We start from the raw sequence: 18,475 nt of genomic DNA, 5'->3' as shown, positions 1-18,475 counted from the left end.
CACTGCTGATTGGTTCTCTGAAAGGTAAGCAGGGGACGCTGCTGATTGGTTCTCTGAAAGGTGACCACAGACACTCCTGATTGGTTCACTGAAAGGCAACCACAGACAGTTTTGTTTTTGGGGCTATAAAAAAATAGGGGGGGGGGAAACAGACGTTTCTGATTGGAGCAGCGCCCGTCTCGGTGGGTCGACTGTCCCTCCTGAGCGCGGCCCGGCCGGGCAGGTAGATGTTGTTTTGTTTTCGCCGCCCACGCCTGCCCTGTTGTCTCACCCTCTCGGTGCCCCGCGGGGGCGTGAGAGCAGTCTGCGTGGAGGCGCGCTGTGGCTCTGTCACCCGGCCACACAGATTTCCATCGGAGGTCCCCCCCCCCCCGCGAGACGAGACGGTTACTGGCTGGTACCCGCGGTGTGGGTTTGGGCGCGTGGAAACAGCTCTGGCCGCTGTGTTGTTTCGACGCTTTTCGACGTAGATTCCTGCCTGCAGCTGCAGTACTGAGACAAGAACTATGCTGCCCTGGGTGTCTGTGTCTGCGTGTGTGTGTGTTCACAGTTTCCCCGATGCCCTGCGCGCCCAAGCCACGCGGGTTCCCAAACGGGATCTTTCCCAGCTCCGTAGAGACCCCGGGTCGTTTGCACAAAAACACACGTTGCAGTGGAAAAAAAAATACAGATCAAGGCAAAGACGATCAGCTTTTTTGTTTTTGCTGATGCGTCTGAGTGTGTAGGTGGGTACAAATGTAAGGGCCTGACACTGACAAGCACAGACGGGCTGGAGGAACTGAGTCTCTTCAGTCTGAAGGGAGTGTCCCGCACTGACAGGCTGCAGGAACTGAGTCTCTTTAGTCTGAAGGGAGCGTCCCTCACTGACAGGCTGCAGGAACTGAGTCTCTTCAGTCTGAAGGGAGCGTCCCACACTGACAGGCTGAGGGAACTGAGTCTCTTTAGTCTGAAGGGAGTGTCCCACACTGACAGGCTGAAGGAATTGAGTCTCTTCAGTCTGAAGGGAGCGTCCCGCACTGACAGGCTGCAGGAACTGAGTCTCTTTAGTCTAAAGGGAGTGTCCCCCACTGACAGGCTGAGGAAACTGAGTCTCTTCAGTCTGAAGGGAGCGTCCCGGACTGAGAGGCTGGAGGGACTGAGTCTCTTCAGTCTGAAGGGAGTGTCCCGCACTGACAGGCTGGAGGAACTGAGTCTCTTTAGTCTGTAGGGAGTGTCCCACACTGATAGGCCGGAGGAACTGAGTCTCTTTAGTCTGAAGGGAGCGTCCCGCACTGACAGGCTGGAGGGACTGAGTCTCTTTAGTCTGAAGGGAGCGTCCCACACTGACAGGCTGGAGGGACTGAGTCTCTTTAGTCTGAAGGGAGCGTCCCACACTGACAGGCTGAGGGAACTGAGTTTGTTTAGTCTGAAGGGAGTGTCCCACACTGACAGGCTGAGGGAACTGAGTCTCTTCAGTCTGAAGGGAGGGTCCCGCACTGACAGGCTGGAGGAACTGAGTCTCTTTAGTCTGAAGGGAGTGCCCCACACTGACAGGCTGGAGGAACTGAGTCTCTTTAGTTTGAAGGGAGTGTCCCGCACTGACAGGCTGGAGGGACTGAGTCTCTTTAGTCTGAAGGGAGCATCCCGCACTGACAGACCGGAGGAACTGAGTCTCTTTAGTCTGAAGGGAGATTCCCACACTGACGTGGTGAAGGAACTGAGTCTCTTTAGTCTGGAGGGAGATTCCCACACTGACGTGGTGAAGGAACTGAGTCTCTTTAGTCTGGAGGGAGTGCCCCACACTGACACGGTGAAGGAATCGTCTGTACACACTGTGTACCCTTTGTGTGCAGAAGAGCTTGTTCCCCACCCCCCACCACCCTCGGTGTCCTCGATGGCATAACACACCGACGGGGCGCTCTGAAAATTGCGGGGCCTTCGATTTGTCTAACGTCCCCGGTTTCTCCTCCTCTTTCTAAACCTCCCCCATGCCTTTACAATAACATTTACACTTGCTTAGTAACACGGAGCGCGGCGGGGCCCTGCGGCGCCGCCACACCGCCTGCCTAGGGGGCGCCGGCGGGCGGTGGGAGGACTCGCGGGCGGCCGCTCTTTCCTCGGCCGCCGAGCTCGTTGGTTGTTTTGGAGGGAGGCGGGGGCTGCGCTGACGTCACCGCTCCCTCGCCTGTCTGCGTGAGGCTCACAGAGGCGGGCGAGTCTTATAGTTTTATTTCACGGACGGGTGGGAAACTTCCTATCGGCCGCATACTTTCTCCCCGCAAGACGTTCAGGCGTGGGACGTTACGTGATCCCGGCTCTCTCTCTGGGAGGCGCCGTACGTGGCGGAGGATTAAAAAACAGGACCCCCAGCGAGGCGGCTGACGGACTCGTTTTGCTTTTTGCTTTTTGTTTTTATTTTCTTACATCGTTTGAGTTGTCTTCTGCAGACACCCGGTAAGCGAGCGCTGTATTCACACCCACATCGCAGCCTCATCCGAGTGTTGAACCTTTAAGATGTTCGCCGATGGCTACGCGAAACATTTTTAAGCCTTAAAAAAAAGAGGTAGCAAGTTTTAGAGATATGGTGTAAAACTGTGGAGTGTGAAAGTGGTATCAATTCAGGGGTCAGTGTGTGTGTGTGTGTCTGCAGAGTCTCCAGGGGTCTTTAAAACAGGGCTGTCCAGTCCTGGTCCTGGAGGGGTCAGTGTGTGTGTGTGTCTGCAGAGTCTCCAGGGGTCTTTAAAGCAGGGCTGTCCAGTCCTGGTCCTGGAGGGGTCAGTGTGTGTGTGTCTGCAGAGTCTCCAGGGGTCTTTAAAGCAGGGCTGTCCAGTCCTGGTGCTGGAGGGGTCAGTGTGTGTGTGTGTCTGCAGAGTCTCCAGGGGTCTTTAAAGCAGGGCTGTCCAGTCCTGGTCCTGGAGGGGTCAGTGTGTGTGTGTCTGCAGAGTCTCCAGGGGTCTTTAAAGCAGGGCTGTCCAGTCCTGGTGCTGGAGGGGTCAGTGTGTGTGTGTGTCTGCAGAGTCTCCAGGGGTCTTTAAAGCAGGGCTGTCCAGTCCTGGTCCTGGAGGGGTCAGTGTGTGTGTGTCTGCAGAGTCTCCAGGGGTCTTTAAAGCAGGGCTGTCCAGTCCTGGTCCTGGAGGGGTCAGTGTGTGTGTGTGTGCAGAGTCTCCAGGGGTCTTTAAAGCAGGGCTGTCCAGTCCTGGTCCTGGAGGGGTCAGTGTGTGTGTGTCTGCAGAGTCTCCAGGGGTCTTTAAAGCAGGGCTGTCCAGTCCTGGTCCTGGAGGGGTCAGTGTGTGTGTGTGTCTGCAGAGTCTCCAGGGGTCTTTAAAGCAGGACTGTCCAGTCCTGGTCCTGGAGGGGTCAGTGTGTGTGTGTGTCTGCAGAGTCTCCAGGGGTCTTTAAAGCAGGGCTGTCCAGTCCTGGTCCTGGAGGGGTCAGTGTGTGTGTGTGTGCAGAGTCTCCAGGGGTCTTTAAAGCAGGGCTGTCCAGTCCTGGTCCTGGAGGGGTCAGTGTGTGTGTGTCTGCAGAGTCTCCAGGGGTCTTTAAAGCAGGGCTGTCCAGTCCTGGTCCTGGAGGGTTCAGTGTGTGTGTCTGCAGAGTCTCCAGGGGTCTTTAAAGCAGGGCTGTCCAGTCCTGGTCCTGGAGGGGTCAGTGTGTGTGTGTGTCTGCAGAGTCTCCAGGGGTCTTTAAAGCAGGGCTGTCCAGTCCTGCTCCTGGAGGGGTCAGTGTGTGTGTCTGCAGAGTCTCCAGGGGTCTTTAAAGCAGGGCTGTCCAGTCCTGGTCCTGGAGGGTTCAGTGTGTGTGTGTGTGTCTGCAGAGTCTCCAGGGGTCTTTAAAGCAGGGCTGTCCAGTCCTGGTCCTGGAGGGGTCAGTGTGTGTGTCTCCAGGGGTCTTTAAAGCAGGGCTGTCCAGTCCTGCTCCTGGAGGGGTCAGTGTGTGTGTGTCTGCAGAGTCTCCAGGGGTCTTTAAAGCAGGGCTGTCCAGTCCTGGTCCTGGAGGGGTCAGTGTGTGTGTCTCCAGGGGTCTTTAAAGCAGGGCTGTCCAGTCCTGCTCCTGGAGGGTTCAGTGTGTCTCGTCCCCTCAGCCATGAAGCTGCGTGTCCAGCTGCAGTGTAAGAACCTGCACGAGTACCTGAAGGAGCTGAGCCCCGACATCCTGGACCGGCTCTACAACCACCCTGCCACCTGCCTGGCCGTCTTCAGGTAACGCAGAATGATCATCCTCACCCTCATATAGCGCCTTTCTAGACCACTCCACTCCGAGCTCTTCACAGGTCAGAGCTGGACAGACTCCAGCACCGCGATGCCCATCAGTGGGTCACAGCGCACAGGGCAGTCAGTGGGTATTTCCTTAGAGTTATATAGCGCCTTGCTGGACCCTCCCCTCTCCAGCTCTTCCCAGGTCAGGGGGATCCCCTCCAGCCCCCCCAGTGTGCAGCCCCCACCTGGATGATGCTCCAGTCCGCTCAGCACACAGCAGCTCTCAGTGGGGAGGAGAGCAGAGGGATGGAGCCAGTTCAGAGAGGGGGGTGATTAGGAGGCCATGATGGGTCAAGACCAGGGGGGGAATCAGGCCAGGACACTGGGGTAACACCCCTACTCTTCTCCAGAGACACCCCGGGATTGTTAATGAGCACAGAGAGTCAGGACCTCGGTTTGACGGCGCCTGTTTACAGTCCAGTGTCCCCCGTCACTATACTGGGGCATCAGGACCCACACAGACCGCAGGGTGAGAGCGCCCCCTGCTGGCCCCACTCACACCTCTCCCAGCAGCCTCAGTTTTTCCCAGGAGTCTCCCCTCCAGGTACTGGCCGGGCTCACACACCTGCTGGGGCCCCAGGGGGCCGGTGATCAGTTTCGGGGTGACACCTGCGGTCGCGATGGCCGGGTGAACTGAGCGATTGTGGGGTCCGCTGATGGGTTAACTCTCGGTCCCCCCCCCCACTGCAGGGAGCTGCCCCCACTGGCCAAGAACTACGTGATGAGGATGCTGTTCCTCGACCAGCCCCTCCCCCAGGCCGCCCTGGCTCTGTGGGTGAAGAAGGACCACCAGGAGTGAGTGGGGGGGGGGTCGCCGTGGCTACGGGCCTTCCTGGTCACACGCGCACACACACAGACGCGCACACACGCGCACACTCCCTCTGTGTGTCTCTCTCTCTCTCTCCAGGGATCATGAGAGCTGTGTGTCCGGGCTGTCGGGTCTCAGGCTCTGGCACAGCCAGCAGCTCCCGGGGGGTCTCCAGGGGAACACCCTCAACGCCATCTTCAAGGACAACCTGCGCGTCGCCCTGCTGGGGGGGTGAGTGAGGGGGGCTCGGGGGGAGCTGTGGGGCTCTGCGGTGTCTCGGGGTGTCCTGCGGTGTCTCGGGGTGACATGGGAGGGCTGTGTGGTGTCTCGGGGTGTCCTGCGGTGTCTCGGGGTGACATGAGAGGGCTCTGTGGTGTCTCGGGGTGTCCTGTGGGGCTCTGTGGTGTCTCGGGGTGTCCTGTGGGGCTCTGTGGTGTCTCGGGGGTGTCCTGTGGGGTTCTGTGGTGTCTCGGGGGTGTCCTGTGGGGGATCTGCGGTGTCTCGGGGTGTCCTGTGGGACTCTGTGGTGTCTCGGGGTGTCCTGTGGGGCCCTGTGGTGTCTCGGGGGTGTCCTGTGGGGGATCTGTGGTGTCTCGGGGGTGTCCTGTGGGGTTCTGTGGTGTCTCGGGGGTGTCCTGTAGGGCCCTGCGGTGTCTCTGGGGTGTCCTGTGGGCTCTGCGGTGTCTCAGGGGTGTCCTGTGGGGCTCTGTGGTGTCTCGGGGTGTCCTGTGGGGCTCTGTGGTGTCTCGGGGTGTCCTGTGGGGCTCTGCGGTGTCTCGGGGTGTCCTGTGGGGTTCTGTGGTGTCTCGGGGGTGTCCTGCCGGGCCCTGTGGTGTCTCGGGGTGACATGAGAGGGCTCTGTGGTGTCTCGGGGTGTCCTGCAGGGCCCTGCGGTGTCTCGGGGTGACATGAGAGGGCTCTGTGGTGTCTCGGGGTGACATGAGAGGGCCCTGTGGTGTCTCGGGGTGACATGAGAGGGCTCTGTGGTGTCTCGGGGTGACATGAGAGGGCTCTGTGGTGTCTCGGGGGTGTCCTGTGGGGCTCTGTGGTGTCTCGGGGGTGTCCTGTGGGGCTCTGTGGTGTCTCGGGGTGACATGAGAGGGCTCTGTGGTGTCTCGGGGTGACATGAGAGGGCTCTGTGGTGTCTCGGGGTGTCCTGCAGGGCCCTGCGGTGTCTCGGGGTGACATGAGAGGGCTCTGTGGTGTCTCGGGGTGACATGAGAGGGCCCTGTGGTGTCTCGGGGTGACATGAGAGGGCTCTGTGGTGTCTCGGGGTGACATGAGAGGGCTCTGTGGTGTCTCGGGGGTGTCCTGTGGGGCTCTGTGGTGTCTCGGGGGTGTCCTGTGGGGCTCTGTGGTGTCTCGGGGTGACATGAGAGGGCTCTGTGGTGTCTCGGGGTGACATGAGAGGGCTCTGTGGTGTCTCGGGGTGACATGAGAGGGCTCTGTGGTGTCTCGGGGTGACATGAGAGGGCTCTGTGGTGTCTCGGGGGTGTCCTGTGGGGCTCTGTGGTGTCTCGGGGGTGTCCTGTGGGGCTCTGTGGTGTCTCGGGGTGACATGGGAGGGCTCTGTGGTGTCTCGGGGTGTCCTGTGGGGCTCTGTGGTGTCTCGGGGTGTCCTGTGGGGCTCTGTGGTGTCTCGGGGTGTCCTGTGGGGCTCTGTGGTGTCTCGGGGTGACATGAGAGGGCTCTGTGGTGTCTCGGGGTGACATGAGAGGGCTCTGTGGTGTCTCGGGGGTGTCCTGTGGGGCTCTGTGGTGTCTCGGGGTGTCCTGTGGTGTCTCGGGGTGTCCTGTGGTGTCTCGGGGGTGTCCTGTGGGGCTCTGTGGTGTCTCGGGGTGACATGAGAGGGCTCTGTGGTGTCTCGGGGTGACATGGGAGGGCTCTGTGGTGTCTCGGGGTGACATGAGAGGGCTCTGTGGTGTCTCGGGGGTGTCCTGTGGGGCTCTGTGGTGTCTCGGGGTGTCCTGTGGGGCTCTGTGGTGTCTCGGGGTGTCCTGTGGGGCTCTGTGGTGTCTCGGGGTGTCCTGTGGGGCTCTGTGGTGTCTCGGGGTGTCCTGTGGGGCTCTGTGGTGTCTCGGGGTGTCCTGTGGGGCTCTGTGGTGTCTCGGGGTGACATGAGAGGGCTCTGTGGTGTCTCGGGGTGACATGAGAGGGCTCTGTGGTGTCTCGGGGTGACATGGGAGGGCTCTGTGGTGTCTCGGGGTGACATGAGAGGGCTCTGTGGTGTCTCGGGGGTGTCCTGTGGGGCTCTGTGGTGTCTCGGGGTGACATGAGAGGGCTCTGTGGTGTCTCGGGGGTGTCCTGTGGGGCTCTGTGGTGTCTCGGGGGTGTCCTGCGGGGCTCTGTGGTGTCTCGGGGTGACATGAGAGGGCTCTGTGGTGTCTCGGGGGTGTCCTGTGGGGCTCTGTGGTGTCTCGGGGGTGTCCTGCGGGGTCTCGGGGTGACTTGCTGTCCTTGACCCCCCTCTCCCCAGCGGGAAGGCCTGGACAGACGACGCCAGCCAGCTGGGACCCGACAAGCACGCCCGCGACATCGAGTCCCTGGACAAGTACGCCATGGAGCGCTGGGAGGTACCCCAACACACCGGGGGGGTCCTGCTGGGCCTCGGGGGGCGGGCCGGGCCGGGGGAGGAGGGGCATCAACCACAGGGCTGGGCAGCCTGTTCCCCACCCCCACCACCCTCTGTGTACAGAAGAGCCTCCTGTCCTGACTGGAGGAGCTCGCCCAGCTGCGTCTGGAGAGGAGCCAGGGTATCGGCTTTGTTCCCCACCCCCACCCCCCTCTGTGTACAGTAGAGCCTCCTGTCCTGACTGGAGGAGCTCACCCAGCTGTGTCTGGAGAGAAGCCAGGGTATCGGCTTCAACCACAGGGACTGGGCGGCTTGTTCCCCACCCCCACCCCCCTCTGTGTACAGTAGAGCCCCCTGTCCTGACTGGAGGAGCTCACCTAGCTGTGTCTGGAGAGAAGCCAGGGTATCGGCTTCAACCACAGGGGCTGGGCAGCTTGTTCCCCACCCCCACCCCCCTCTGTGTACAGAAGAGCCTCGCGTCGGTGGGGGGGTTGTGCAGCATCCATGAGCTGGCAGGGCGCTGAGATTCGGACCCTCCACCCCCTGCTCCCTGCCAGCACCGTACCTTAACCAGGGGTGACCCCCTGACCCCTGACCCCTGACCCCTCTCCGCAGGTGATCCTGCACTTCATGGTGGGCTCCCCCAGCGCGGCGGTCAGCCAGGACCTGGCCCAGCTGCTCACGCAAGCCGGCCTGATGAGGAGGTGAGGGGCCGTCCGGGCGGGGGGGGGCCGCAGAGGGGGGGTGTTTTAACTGGACACGTCACTGATACCCCACTGTCTCTCTCTCCACCCCACCACCCCACCCCCAGCGAGGCGGGAGATGCCCCCTGTATCACCTCCGCTGGCTTTCAGTTCCTCCTGCTGGACACTGCCTCCCAGATCTGGTACTTCACTCTGCAGTACCTCAAGACTGCCCAGGTGACCCCCCTTCTCTCTCTGTGTGTCCGTCAGTGTGTCTGTCTGAACCCCCCTCTCTCTCTCTCAGTGCAGTGTTCATGTACTGGAGTGTCCAGTCAGGGTGTGTGTATGAACCCCTCTCTCTCTCAGTGCAGTGTTCATGTACTGGAGTGTCCAGTCAGTGTGTCTGTATGAACCCCTCTCTCTCTCAGTGCAGTGTTCATGTCCTGGAGTGTCCAGTCAGTGTGTCTCTATGAACCCCTCTCTCTCTCAGTGCAGTGTTCATGTACTGGAGTGTCCAGTCAGTGTGTGTGTATGAACCCCTCTCTCTCTCAGTGCAGTGTTCATGTACTGGAGTGTCCAGTCAGTGTGTCTGTATGAACCCCTCTCTCTCTCAGTGCAGTGTTCATGTAATGGAGTGTCCAGTCAGGGTGTCTGTGTGAACCCCTCTCTCTCTCTCAGTGCAGTGTTCATGTACTGGAGTGTCCAGTCAGTGTGTCTGTGTGAACCCCTCTCTCTCTCAGTGCAGTGTTCATGTACTGGAGTGTCCAGTCAGTGTGTGTGTATGAACCCCCCTCTCTCTGAGTGCAGTGTTCATGTACTGGAGTGTCCAGTCAGTGTGTCTGTATGAACCCCTCTCTCTCTCTCAGTGCAGTGTTCATGTACTGGAGTGTCCAGTCAGTGTGTCTGTGTGAACCCCTCTCTCTCTCAGTGCAGTGTTCATGTACTGGAGTGTCCAGTCAGTGTGTCTGTGTGAACCCCTCTCTCTCTCAGTGCAGTGTTCATGTACTGGAGTGTCCAGTCAGTGTGTGTGTGTGAACCCCTCTCTCTCTCAGTGCAGTGTTCATGTACTGGAGTGTCCAGTCAGTGTGTCTGTATGAACCCCTCTCTCTCTCAGTGCAGTGTTCATGTACTGGAGTGTCCAGTCAGTGTGTCTGTATGAACCCCTCTCTCTCTCTCAGTGCAGTGTTCATGTCCTGGAGTGTCCAGTCAGTGTGTCTGTGTGAACCCCTCTCTCTCTCAGTGCAGTGTTCATGTACTGGAGTGTCCAGTCAGTGTGTGTGTGTGAACCCCTCTCTCTCTCAGTGCAGTGTTCATGTACTGGAGTGTCCAGTCAGTGTGTCTGTATGAACCCCTCTCTCTCTCAGTGCAGTGTTCATGTACTGGAGTGTCCAGTCTGTATTAACTCCTGTCTCTCTCTCTCAGGCTCGGAGTATGGACCTGGTTGAGATTCTCTCCTTCCTGTTTCAGCTCAGTTTCTCCACTCTGGGTCGTGTGAGTACTCCTCTAGTTTTAAAGCAGCACCTGCTGTTGTTAGAATTGCTCTGTAAATCTGTTTTTCTGTACCTCCAGTAGTTTTTAAAAGCCCAGGCTCCTGTAAACCCAAGATTGCATTTTGAAACGTTTCAGGAAAGAATCCTCCTCACACCTGCTTCACAGAGCTTCAGAAACAGCTGGATGAGATCTTTCCATGCAGATCTGTACACAGAGGGTGGTGGGAGTTGGGCGTGATCTGTTCAGCCATGTTGATGAAGCTGGTACTCTGGCTTCTCTAAAGATACATCTGGATGAGATCCTCCAGTCAGGACATCCTGGTCCTGGAGGGGTCAGTGTGTGTGTGTGTCTGCAGAGTCTCCAGGGGTCTTTAAAGCAGGGCTGTCCAGTCCTGGTCCTGGAGGGGTCAGTGTGTGTGTGTGTGTGTCTGCAGAGTCTCCAGGGGTCTTTAAAGTAGGGCTGTCCAGTCCTGGTCCTGGAGGGGTCAGTGTGTGTGTGTGTCTGCAGAGTCTCCAGGGGTCTTTAAAGCAGGGCTGTCCAGTCCTGGTCCTGGAGGGGTCAGTGTGTGTGTGTGTCTGCAGAGTCTCCAGGGGTCTTTAAAGCAGGGCTGTCCAGTCCTGGTCCTGGAGGGGTCAGTGTGTGTGTGTGTCTGCAGAGTCTCCAGGGGTCTTTAAAGCAGGGCTGTCCAGTCCTGCTCCTGGAGGGGTCAGCGTGTGTGTGTCTGCAGAGTCTCCAGGGGTCTTTAAAGCAGGGCTGTCCAGTCCTGGTCCTGGAGGGGTCAGTGTGTGTGTGTCTGCAGAGTCTCCAGGGGTCTTTAAAGCAGGGCTGTCCAGTCCTGGTCCTGGAGGGGTCAGTGTGTGTGTGTGTCTGCAGAGTCTCCAGGGGTCTTTAAAGCAGGGTGTCCAGTCCTGGTGCTGGAGGGGTCAGTGTGTGTGTCTCTGTGTTTCAGGATTACTCAGTGGAGGGGATGAGTGATTCCCTGCTGACCTTCCTGCAGCACCTGAGGGAGTTCGGGCTGGTCTTCCAGAGGAAGGTGAGGGTGGTTGAGATCAGTGGGGGTTTTAACTGGCCAGACTGGCGGGGAACGAGCCTGACCGGACTCATGTCCTCGCTGACTCGGCTCTTCTCTGCTCTCCCATCTGTCCCCGACCTCCTCCTCCTCCTCCTCTTCTCCCCAGAGGAAGTCCCGGAGGTATTACCCCACCCGCCTGGCGATTACACTGGCCTCCGGCGTCACGGCGACGGCGGCCGACGCCCACTCCTCGGGCTTCATCGTCGTGGAGACCAACTACCGCGTCTACGCCTACACAGGTCAGCCTGCGGGAGGGGGCGCTGATGTCACTTCCTGTCACTCAGAGCAGCTTGATGAACGCGGGACTGGACTGGGTGGACTGGGAGCTGGATGAGTTCTTCACTGGGATTATAATCAGACTCCAGTGACACTGACAGAGCAGTCTGAGACTCTCCAGGCTGGACTGGACTGACTGGGCTGGGAGCTGGATGCGTTATTACCCAGTTCTAAGATCATCCTGACATTGGTTTGTCAAGAGTTACTGTGGTGTTTTTGCATGGTGATCTGCATGGTGTAGTGGCACAGACCCAACAGCAGGTGGCACCAGAAGTCTTGATCCTCCCAGGTTGAAAATCAATTCTTCTCTGCTTGTTGACTTAAAAAGAAATATTTAGTCAGACATTTTTGACAACGCCTGACCCAAGACCCCAGCTGGAGACCATATCTATGCATTTCTTACGATGGCAGTCCTATTAAATATGCCCAGTGGACTGGACTCATTAATAATAATTTATTCCTGCTTGTATCAGCACTGTTTATGGTAACAGATCTTGGAGTGCATTTACAGTATTGTAGGAGTCCCTCTTCCTCCTCACCTGAAGTGTAGCCCCACCTGGGAGACACAAAGCGATCGTTCTGCACCAGTAACCCCACCTGGGAGACACACAGCGATCGTTCTGCACCAGTAACCCCGCCTGGGAGACGCCCAGCGATCGTTCTGCACCAGTAACCCCACCTGGGAGACACACAGCGATCGTTCTGCACCAGTAACTCCACCTGGGAGACACACAGCGATCGTTCTGCACCAGTAACCCCACCTGGGAGACGTACAGCGATCGTTCTGCACCAGTAACCCCACCTGGGAGACGTACAGCGATCGTTCAGCACCAGTAACCCCACCTGGGAGACACACAGCGATCGTTCTGCACCAGTAGCCCCACCTGGGAGACGCACAGCGATCGTTCTGCACAAACGTGGGGAGCACATGCGGACTCCATGCACGTTGCACCCCCAAGTCCAGTATTGATCCCCGGGCCCGGCCCCCGCTGAGCCTCTGGTCTCTGAGCAGACCCGGGTGCGAGCTGCTTCTCCGGCTGGGTTAAGGGGGTGGCGTTGGGGAGACCGGTGGACTTGATCTGTGTGTGCGTGTGTGTGTTTGCACCACCCCAGACTCGGAGCTGCAGATCGCGCTGGTGGCCCTCTTCAGCGAGATGCTCTACCGGTTCCCCAACCTGGTGGTGGCCCAGATCACCCGGGAGAGCGTTCAGCAGGCCATCGCCAACGGCATCACCGCCCAGCAGGTACGGGCCGCCCGGGGGGACCCTGGGGCGGGGCGGGGCGGGGCGTCACAGGGTAGCGCCGCGGTTCTGTGAAGGAAGGGGACCCTCTTCTCTCATGCTGTCTGCACAGATACAGTGCAGAATAGCGCAGTGCAGTGCTGTCTGCACAGGTGAGTGCAGTACAGGTGCAGTGCAGAATAGCCCAGTGCAGTGCTGTCTGCACAGGTGAGTGCAGTACAGGTGCAGTGCAGAATAGCCCAGTGCAGTGCTGTCTGCATAGGTAAGTGCAGTACAGGTGCAGTGCTGTCTGCACAGGTGAGTGCAGTACAGGTGCAGTGCAGAATAGCCCAGTGCAGTGCTGTCTGCACAGGTACAGTGCAGAATAGCCCAGTGCAGTGCTGTCTGCACAGGTACAGTGCAGAATAGCCCAGTGCAGTGCTGTCTGCACAGGTACAGTGCAGAATAGCCCAGTGCAGTGCTGTCTGCACAGGTGAGTGCAGTACAGGAACAGTGCAGAATAGCCCAGTGCAGTGCTGTCTGCACAGGTGAGTGCAGTACAGGAACAGTGCAGAATAGCCCAGTGCAGTGCTGTCTGCACAGGTGAGTGCAGTACAGGTACAGTGCAGTATAGCCCAGTGCAGTGCTGTCTGCACAGGTGAGTGCAGAATAGCCCAGTGCAGTGCAGAATAGCCCAGTGCAGTGCTGTCTGCACAGGGGAGTGCAGTACAGGTACAGTGCAGTATAGCCCAGTGCAGTGCTGTCTGCACAGGTGAGTGCAGTACAGGTACAGTGCAGAATAGCCCAGTGCAGTGCTGTCTGCACAGGTACAGTGCAGAATAGCCCAGTGCAGTGCTGTCTGCACAGGTGAGTGCAGTACAGGTACAGTGCAGAATAGCCCAGTGCAGTGCTGTCTGCACAGGTACAGTGCAGAATAGCCCAGTGCAGTGCTGTCTGCACAGGTACAGTCCAGTACAGGTGCAGTGCAGAATAGCCCAGTGCAGTGCTGTCTGCACAGGTACAGTGCAGTACAGGTACAGTGCAGAATAGCCCAGTGCAGTGCTGTCTGCACAGGTGAGTGCAGTACAGGTACAGTGCAGAATAGCCCAGTGCAGTGCTGTCTGCACAGGTGAGTGCAAAATAGCCCAGTGCAGTGCTGTCTGCACAGGCGAGTGCAGTACAGGTACAGTGCAGAATAGCCCAGTGCAGTGCTGTCTGCACAGGTGAGTGCAGTACAGTGCAAAATAGCCCAGTGCAGTGCTGTCTGCACAGGCGAGTGCAGTACAGGTACAGTGCAGAATAGCCCAGTGCAGTGCTGTCTGCACAGGTGAGTGCAGTACAGGTAGAGTGCAGAATAGCCCAGTGCAGTGCTGTCTGCACAGGTGAGCGCAGTACAGGTACAGTGCAGAATAGCCCAGTGCAGTGCTGTCTGCACAGGTGAGTGCAGTACAGGTACAGTGCAGAATAGCCCAGTGCAGTGCTGTCTGCACAGGTGAGTGCAGTACAGGTACAGTGCAGAATAGCCCAGTGCAGTGCTGTCTGCACAGGTGAGTGCAAAATAGCCCAGTGCAGTGCTCTCTGCACAGGTGAGTGCAGTACAGGTACAGTGCAGAATAGCCCAGTGCAGTGCTGTCTGCACAGGTGAGTGCAGTACAGGTACAGTGCAGAATAGCCCAGTGCAGTGCTGTCTGCACAGGTGAGTGCAGTACAGGTACAGTGCAGAATAGCCCAGTGCAGTGCTGTCTGCACAGGCGAGTGCAGTACAGGTACAGTGCAGAATAGCCCAGTGCAGTGCTGTCTGCACAGGCAAGTGCAGTACAGGTACAGTGCAGAATAGCCCAGTGCAGTGCTGTCTGCACAGGTGAGTGCAGTACAGGTACAGTGCAGAATAGCCCAGTGCAGTGCTGTCTGCACAGGTGAGTGCAGTACAGGTACAGTGCAGAATAGCCCAGTGTAGTGCTGTCTGCACAGGTACAGTCCAGAATAGCCCAGTGCAGTGCTGTCTGCACAGGTGAGTGCAGTACAGGTACAGTGCAGAATAGCCCAGTGGCAGTGCTGTCTGCACAGGCAAGTGCAGTACAGGTACAGTGCAGAATAGCCCAGTGCAGTGCTGTCTGCACAGGTACAGTCCAGAATAGCCCAGTGCAGTGCTGTCTGCACAGGTACAGTGCAGAATAGCCCAGTGCAGTGCTGTCTGCACAGGTGAGTGCAGTACAGGTGCAGTGCAGAATAGCCCAGTGTAGTGCTGTCTGCACAGGCGAGTGCAGGAATATAACTCACCACACACGCACACGCACACACACACACTCTCGTCACGCGACACTGCAGGCTGACGGACTGCTCTCACTGTGCCCCTGTCCTCTTCCAGATCATCCATTTTCTCCGGACCAGAGCTCACCCTGTCATGCTCAAGCAGGTAGGGGCTGAGGTGCACCTCCCCGCTGAACCAACCGAGAGTCCGTATCGCCGCCCCCTACCTGTCTAACCCCCTCCCCCCCCCTGCCTGTTTCCCAGACGCCAGTCCTGCCCCCGACGATCACAGACCAGATCAGGCTGTGGGAGCTGGAGAGGGACAGGCTGCAGTTCACTGAAGGTGAGGGCAGTGTTCATGTCCTGGAGTGTCCAGTCAGTGTGTCTGTGTGAACCCCTCTCTCTCTCAGTGCAGTGTTCATGTACTGGAGTGTCCAGTCAGTGTGTCTGTGTGAACCCCTCTCTCTCTCAGTGCAGTGTTCATGTACTGGAGTGTCCAGTCAGTGTGTCTGTGTGAACCCCTCTCTCTCTCAGTGCAGTGTTCATGTACTGGAGTGTCCAGTCAGTGTGTCTGTATGAACCCCTCTCTCTCTCAGTGCAGTGTTCATGTCCTGGAGTGTCCAGTCAGTGTGTGTGTATGAACCCCTCTCTCTCTCAGTGCAGTGTTCATGTACTGGAGTGTCCAGTCAGTGTGTGTGTATGAACCCCTCTCTCTCTCAGTGCAGTGTTCATGTACTGGAGTGTCCAGTCAGTGTGTCTGTATGAACCCCTCTCTCTCTCAGTGCAGTGTTCATGTCCTGGAGTGTCCAGTCAGTGTGTCTGTATGAACCCCTCTCTCTCTCAGTGCAGTGTTCATGTACTGGAGTGTCCAGTCAGTGTGTCTGTATGAACCCCTCTCTCTCTCAGTGCAGTGTTCATGTCCTGGAGTGTCCAGTCAGTGTGTGTGTATGAACCCCTCTCTCTCTCAGTGCAGTGTTCATGTACTGGAGTGTCCAGTCAGTGTGTCTGTATGAACCCCTCTCTCTCTCAGTGCAGTGTTCATGTACTGGAGTGTCCAGTCAGTGTGTCTGTGTGAACCCCTCTCTCTCTCAGTGCAGTGTTCATGTACTGGAGTGTCCAGTCAGGGTGTCTGTATGAACCCCTCTCTCTCTCAGTGCAGTGTTCATGTACTGGAGTGTCCAGTCAGTGTGTGTGTATGAACCCCTCTCTCTCTCAGTGCAGTGTTCATGTACTGGAGTGTCCAGTCAGTGTGTCTGTGTGAACCCCTCTCTCTCTCAGTGCAGTGTTCATGTACTGGAGTGTCCAGTCAGTGTGTCTGTATGAACCCCTCTCTCTCTCAGTGCAGTGTTCATGTACTGGAGTGTCCAGTCAGTGTGTCTGTATGAACCCCTCTCTCTCTCAGTGCAGTGTTCATGTACTGGAGTGTCCAGTCAGTGTGTCTGTATGAACCCCTCTCTCTCTCAGTGCAGTGTTCATGTACTGGAGTGTCCAGTCAGTGTGTCTGTGTGAACCCCTCTCTCTCTCAGTGCAGTGTTCATGTACTGGAGTGTCCAGTCAGGGTGTCTGTATGAACCCCTCTCTCTCTCAGTGCAGTGTTCATGTACTGGAGTGTCCAGTCAGTGTGTGTGTATGAACCCCTCTCTCTCTCAGTGCAGTGTTCATGTACTGGAGTGTCCAGTCAGTGTGTCTGTATGAACCCCTCTCTCTCTCAGTGCAGTGTTCATGTACTGGAGTGTCCAGTCAGTGTGTCTGTATGAACCCCTCTCTCTCTCAGTGCAGTGTTCATGTACTGGAGTGTCCAGTCAGTGTGTCTGTATGAACCCCTCTCTCTCTCTCTCTCTCTGCAGGGGTGCTGTATAACCAGTTCCTCTCCCAGGCGGATTTCGAGGTGCTGTGTGAGCGGGCCAGGGGTCTGGGCGTGCTGGTGTGGCACAGCGCCCAGCGGAGGGTGATGGTGGTCACTCCCGCCGGACACAGCGACGTCAAGAAATTCTGGAAGAGGCAGAAGCACAGCAGCTGAGCGGGCGACCCCCAGGGGGCGTGGAGAGGGAGGCTTGGGGCAGATTCTGACCCCCGGGGGGCGTGGAGAGGGAGGCTTGGGGCAGATTCTGACCCCCGGGGGGCGTGGAGAGGGAGGCTTGGGGCAGATTCTGACCCCCGGGGGGGGCGTGGAGAGGGAGGCTTGGGGCAGATTCTGACCCCCGGGGGGCGTGGAGAGGGAGGCTTGGGGCAGATTCTGACCCCCGGGGGGCGTGGAGAGGGAGGCTTGGGGCAGATTCTGACCCCCGGGGGGCGTGGAGAGGGAGGCTTGGGGCAGATTCTGACCCCCGGGGGGATGTGGTGGGACTGGGAGGGGTGGTGACCTCTGACCCCCAGGGGGGTGTTGGGGCTGGGAGGGGTGCTGACCTCTGACCCCCCAGGGGGGTGTTGGGGCACAGGTGGAGGGAGGGCAGGTGGTGACCTCCGACCCCCAGGGGGGTGTTGGGGCTGTGGAGGGCGGGGGGTGGTGGTGCAGACCTCTGATCCCCCAGGGGGTGTTGGGGCACAGGTGGAGGGAGGGCAGGTGGTGACCTCTGACCCCCAGAGGGGTGTTGGGGGAGGGAGGGGTGGTGCTCGGAGAGGGGGATACAGGGGCCTGCGGGACGCCAGAGAGGGGTTCACAAAGTTGGGGGGGCGGGCGGCCGAATGAGGTTCGTGGGGCTCCCTTTCATGTGAACCTGGTGCTTTCCTGCTCATTAAACCACTGGTGGGATAACTGAAGCCTCAGCTGATCTCCTTCTTTACTGTTCCTGACTCTTCAGTCACATGGGCCCCCAGTCCGGTGAGTCTCACAGCGCAGGGGTCCCCAATCCTGGTGCTGGGGACCCCAAGAGATAGTCTTATTAGTCAAGGACACTCTCCTATAATATTATACTGTGCCAGCCGGGACAGTGTAATGTTTTCCTCACTATACCGTAGTACAGTATTGGTGTAAGATCACTTAAAACTCAACCACCGGGCTGGGCAGCCTGTTCCCCACCCCCACCCCCACCACCCCTCTGTGTACAGAAGAGCCTCCTGTCCTGACTGGAGGAGCTCACCCAGCTGTGTCCTGAGAGAAGCCAGGGTATCGGCCTTCAACCACTGGGCTGGGCAGCTTGTTCCACACCCCCACCCCCCTCTGTGTACAGTAGAGCCTCCTGTCCTGACTGGAGGAGCTCACCCAGCTGTGTCTGGAGAGAAGCCGGGGTATCGGCTTCAACCACAGGGCCGGGCAGCTTGTTCCACACCCCCACCCCCCTCTGTGCAAACAAGTGTTTCTGTTCCGGGCTTCAAATGCGCTTCCCAGGAGATTCCCAGCCCCCGGCGGGTTCTGAAGTGCAGGTGGGCGTCTCGGTTCCTTTCATCTGCCTGTGGAAGCGAATCGGTTCGAGACCGGACAGTCGGTCCTGCTCTCTTTCCCTGGGCGGCCTGGAAGGAAACTGTTTGGTTGGTGGGGTGGGGGGGAGCTTAATTTCAAACGGAGTGTGTCCTTAAAAAAATGTATATATATATGTAGCGCAACAGCCGGAAGTATCTGTGCGCGGCCGGAAGTGGCCGGGTGCTAATTCACGCACTGGGCGAGGGGCACCCGGAGGAGCGAGTCGGGTTGGTCGGTCAGTTTGGCTCATTATACAGCGCCCGTCTTTCTCTTTAAAAACGTTTCCTTGTTTCTTTGCGGGAAGAAATCCCTCATGAACGTGGCTGTAACAAGCTCCCGTCCTAAAACGTAGTGCTGGTTGATGCGTTTTATCCGGTGGGGGCGGGGGACACGTGTGAATAAATGACGCTTTTTAAGTGACTCGTCAGTTGTTTTTTTTTGTCCGTCCCGTCTCATTATTCGCTGGAG

The 18,475-nt window shown here is 58.1% G+C and overlaps 2 protein-coding genes across 4 annotated transcripts in view; both read left to right on the top strand.

Moving 5' to 3' along the window:
• The window catches only part of LOC148662499 (uncharacterized), a 14,455-nt gene extending 9,540 nt beyond the window's left edge, over positions 1–4,915 (top strand). The window contains exon 7 of the mRNA XM_088632134.1: positions 4,780–4,915. The gene's annotated coding sequence lies outside the window, so the exon portion shown is untranslated. The remainder of the gene's footprint in view (positions 1–4,779) is intronic.
• The window catches only part of gtf2h4 (general transcription factor IIH, polypeptide 4), an 18,498-nt gene extending 71 nt beyond the window's left edge, over positions 1–18,427 (top strand). The window contains exons 1-14 of one of the 3 annotated variants that reach the window (XM_088632073.1): positions 2,081–2,433; positions 4,061–4,178; positions 4,926–5,030; positions 5,143–5,274; positions 7,520–7,616; positions 8,231–8,319; positions 8,427–8,535; positions 9,721–9,789; positions 10,739–10,822; positions 10,968–11,100; positions 12,251–12,381; positions 14,726–14,773; positions 14,872–14,950; positions 16,455–18,427. In XM_088632073.1, coding sequence (XP_088488199.1) covers positions 4,063–4,178; positions 4,926–5,030; positions 5,143–5,274; positions 7,520–7,616; positions 8,231–8,319; positions 8,427–8,535; positions 9,721–9,789; positions 10,739–10,822; positions 10,968–11,100; positions 12,251–12,381; positions 14,726–14,773; positions 14,872–14,950; positions 16,455–16,627 — 1,365 coding nt within the window. In that variant the 5' untranslated portion in view covers positions 2,081–2,433; positions 4,061–4,062 and the 3' untranslated portion in view covers positions 16,628–18,427. Of the gene's footprint in view, positions 1–2,080; positions 2,434–4,060; positions 4,179–4,925; positions 5,031–5,142; positions 5,275–7,519; positions 7,617–8,230; positions 8,320–8,426; positions 8,536–9,720; positions 9,790–10,738; positions 10,823–10,967; positions 11,101–12,250; positions 12,382–14,725; positions 14,774–14,871; positions 14,951–16,454 lie in introns of those variants that run through there. The other 2 variants (XR_015936784.1, XM_088632074.1) reach the window with 2 other exon arrangements.
• The last annotated feature ends 48 nt before the right edge of the window (positions 18,428–18,475 follow it).

This window comes from Lepisosteus platostomus, chromosome 5 (assembly GCF_059453375.1).
Source record: "Lepisosteus platostomus isolate fLepPlt1 chromosome 5, fLepPlt1.hap1, whole genome shotgun sequence".
Taxonomy (NCBI): Eukaryota; Metazoa; Chordata; class Actinopteri; order Semionotiformes; family Lepisosteidae; genus Lepisosteus; species Lepisosteus platostomus.
This window is presented reverse-complemented; position numbering and strand designations above follow the sequence as displayed.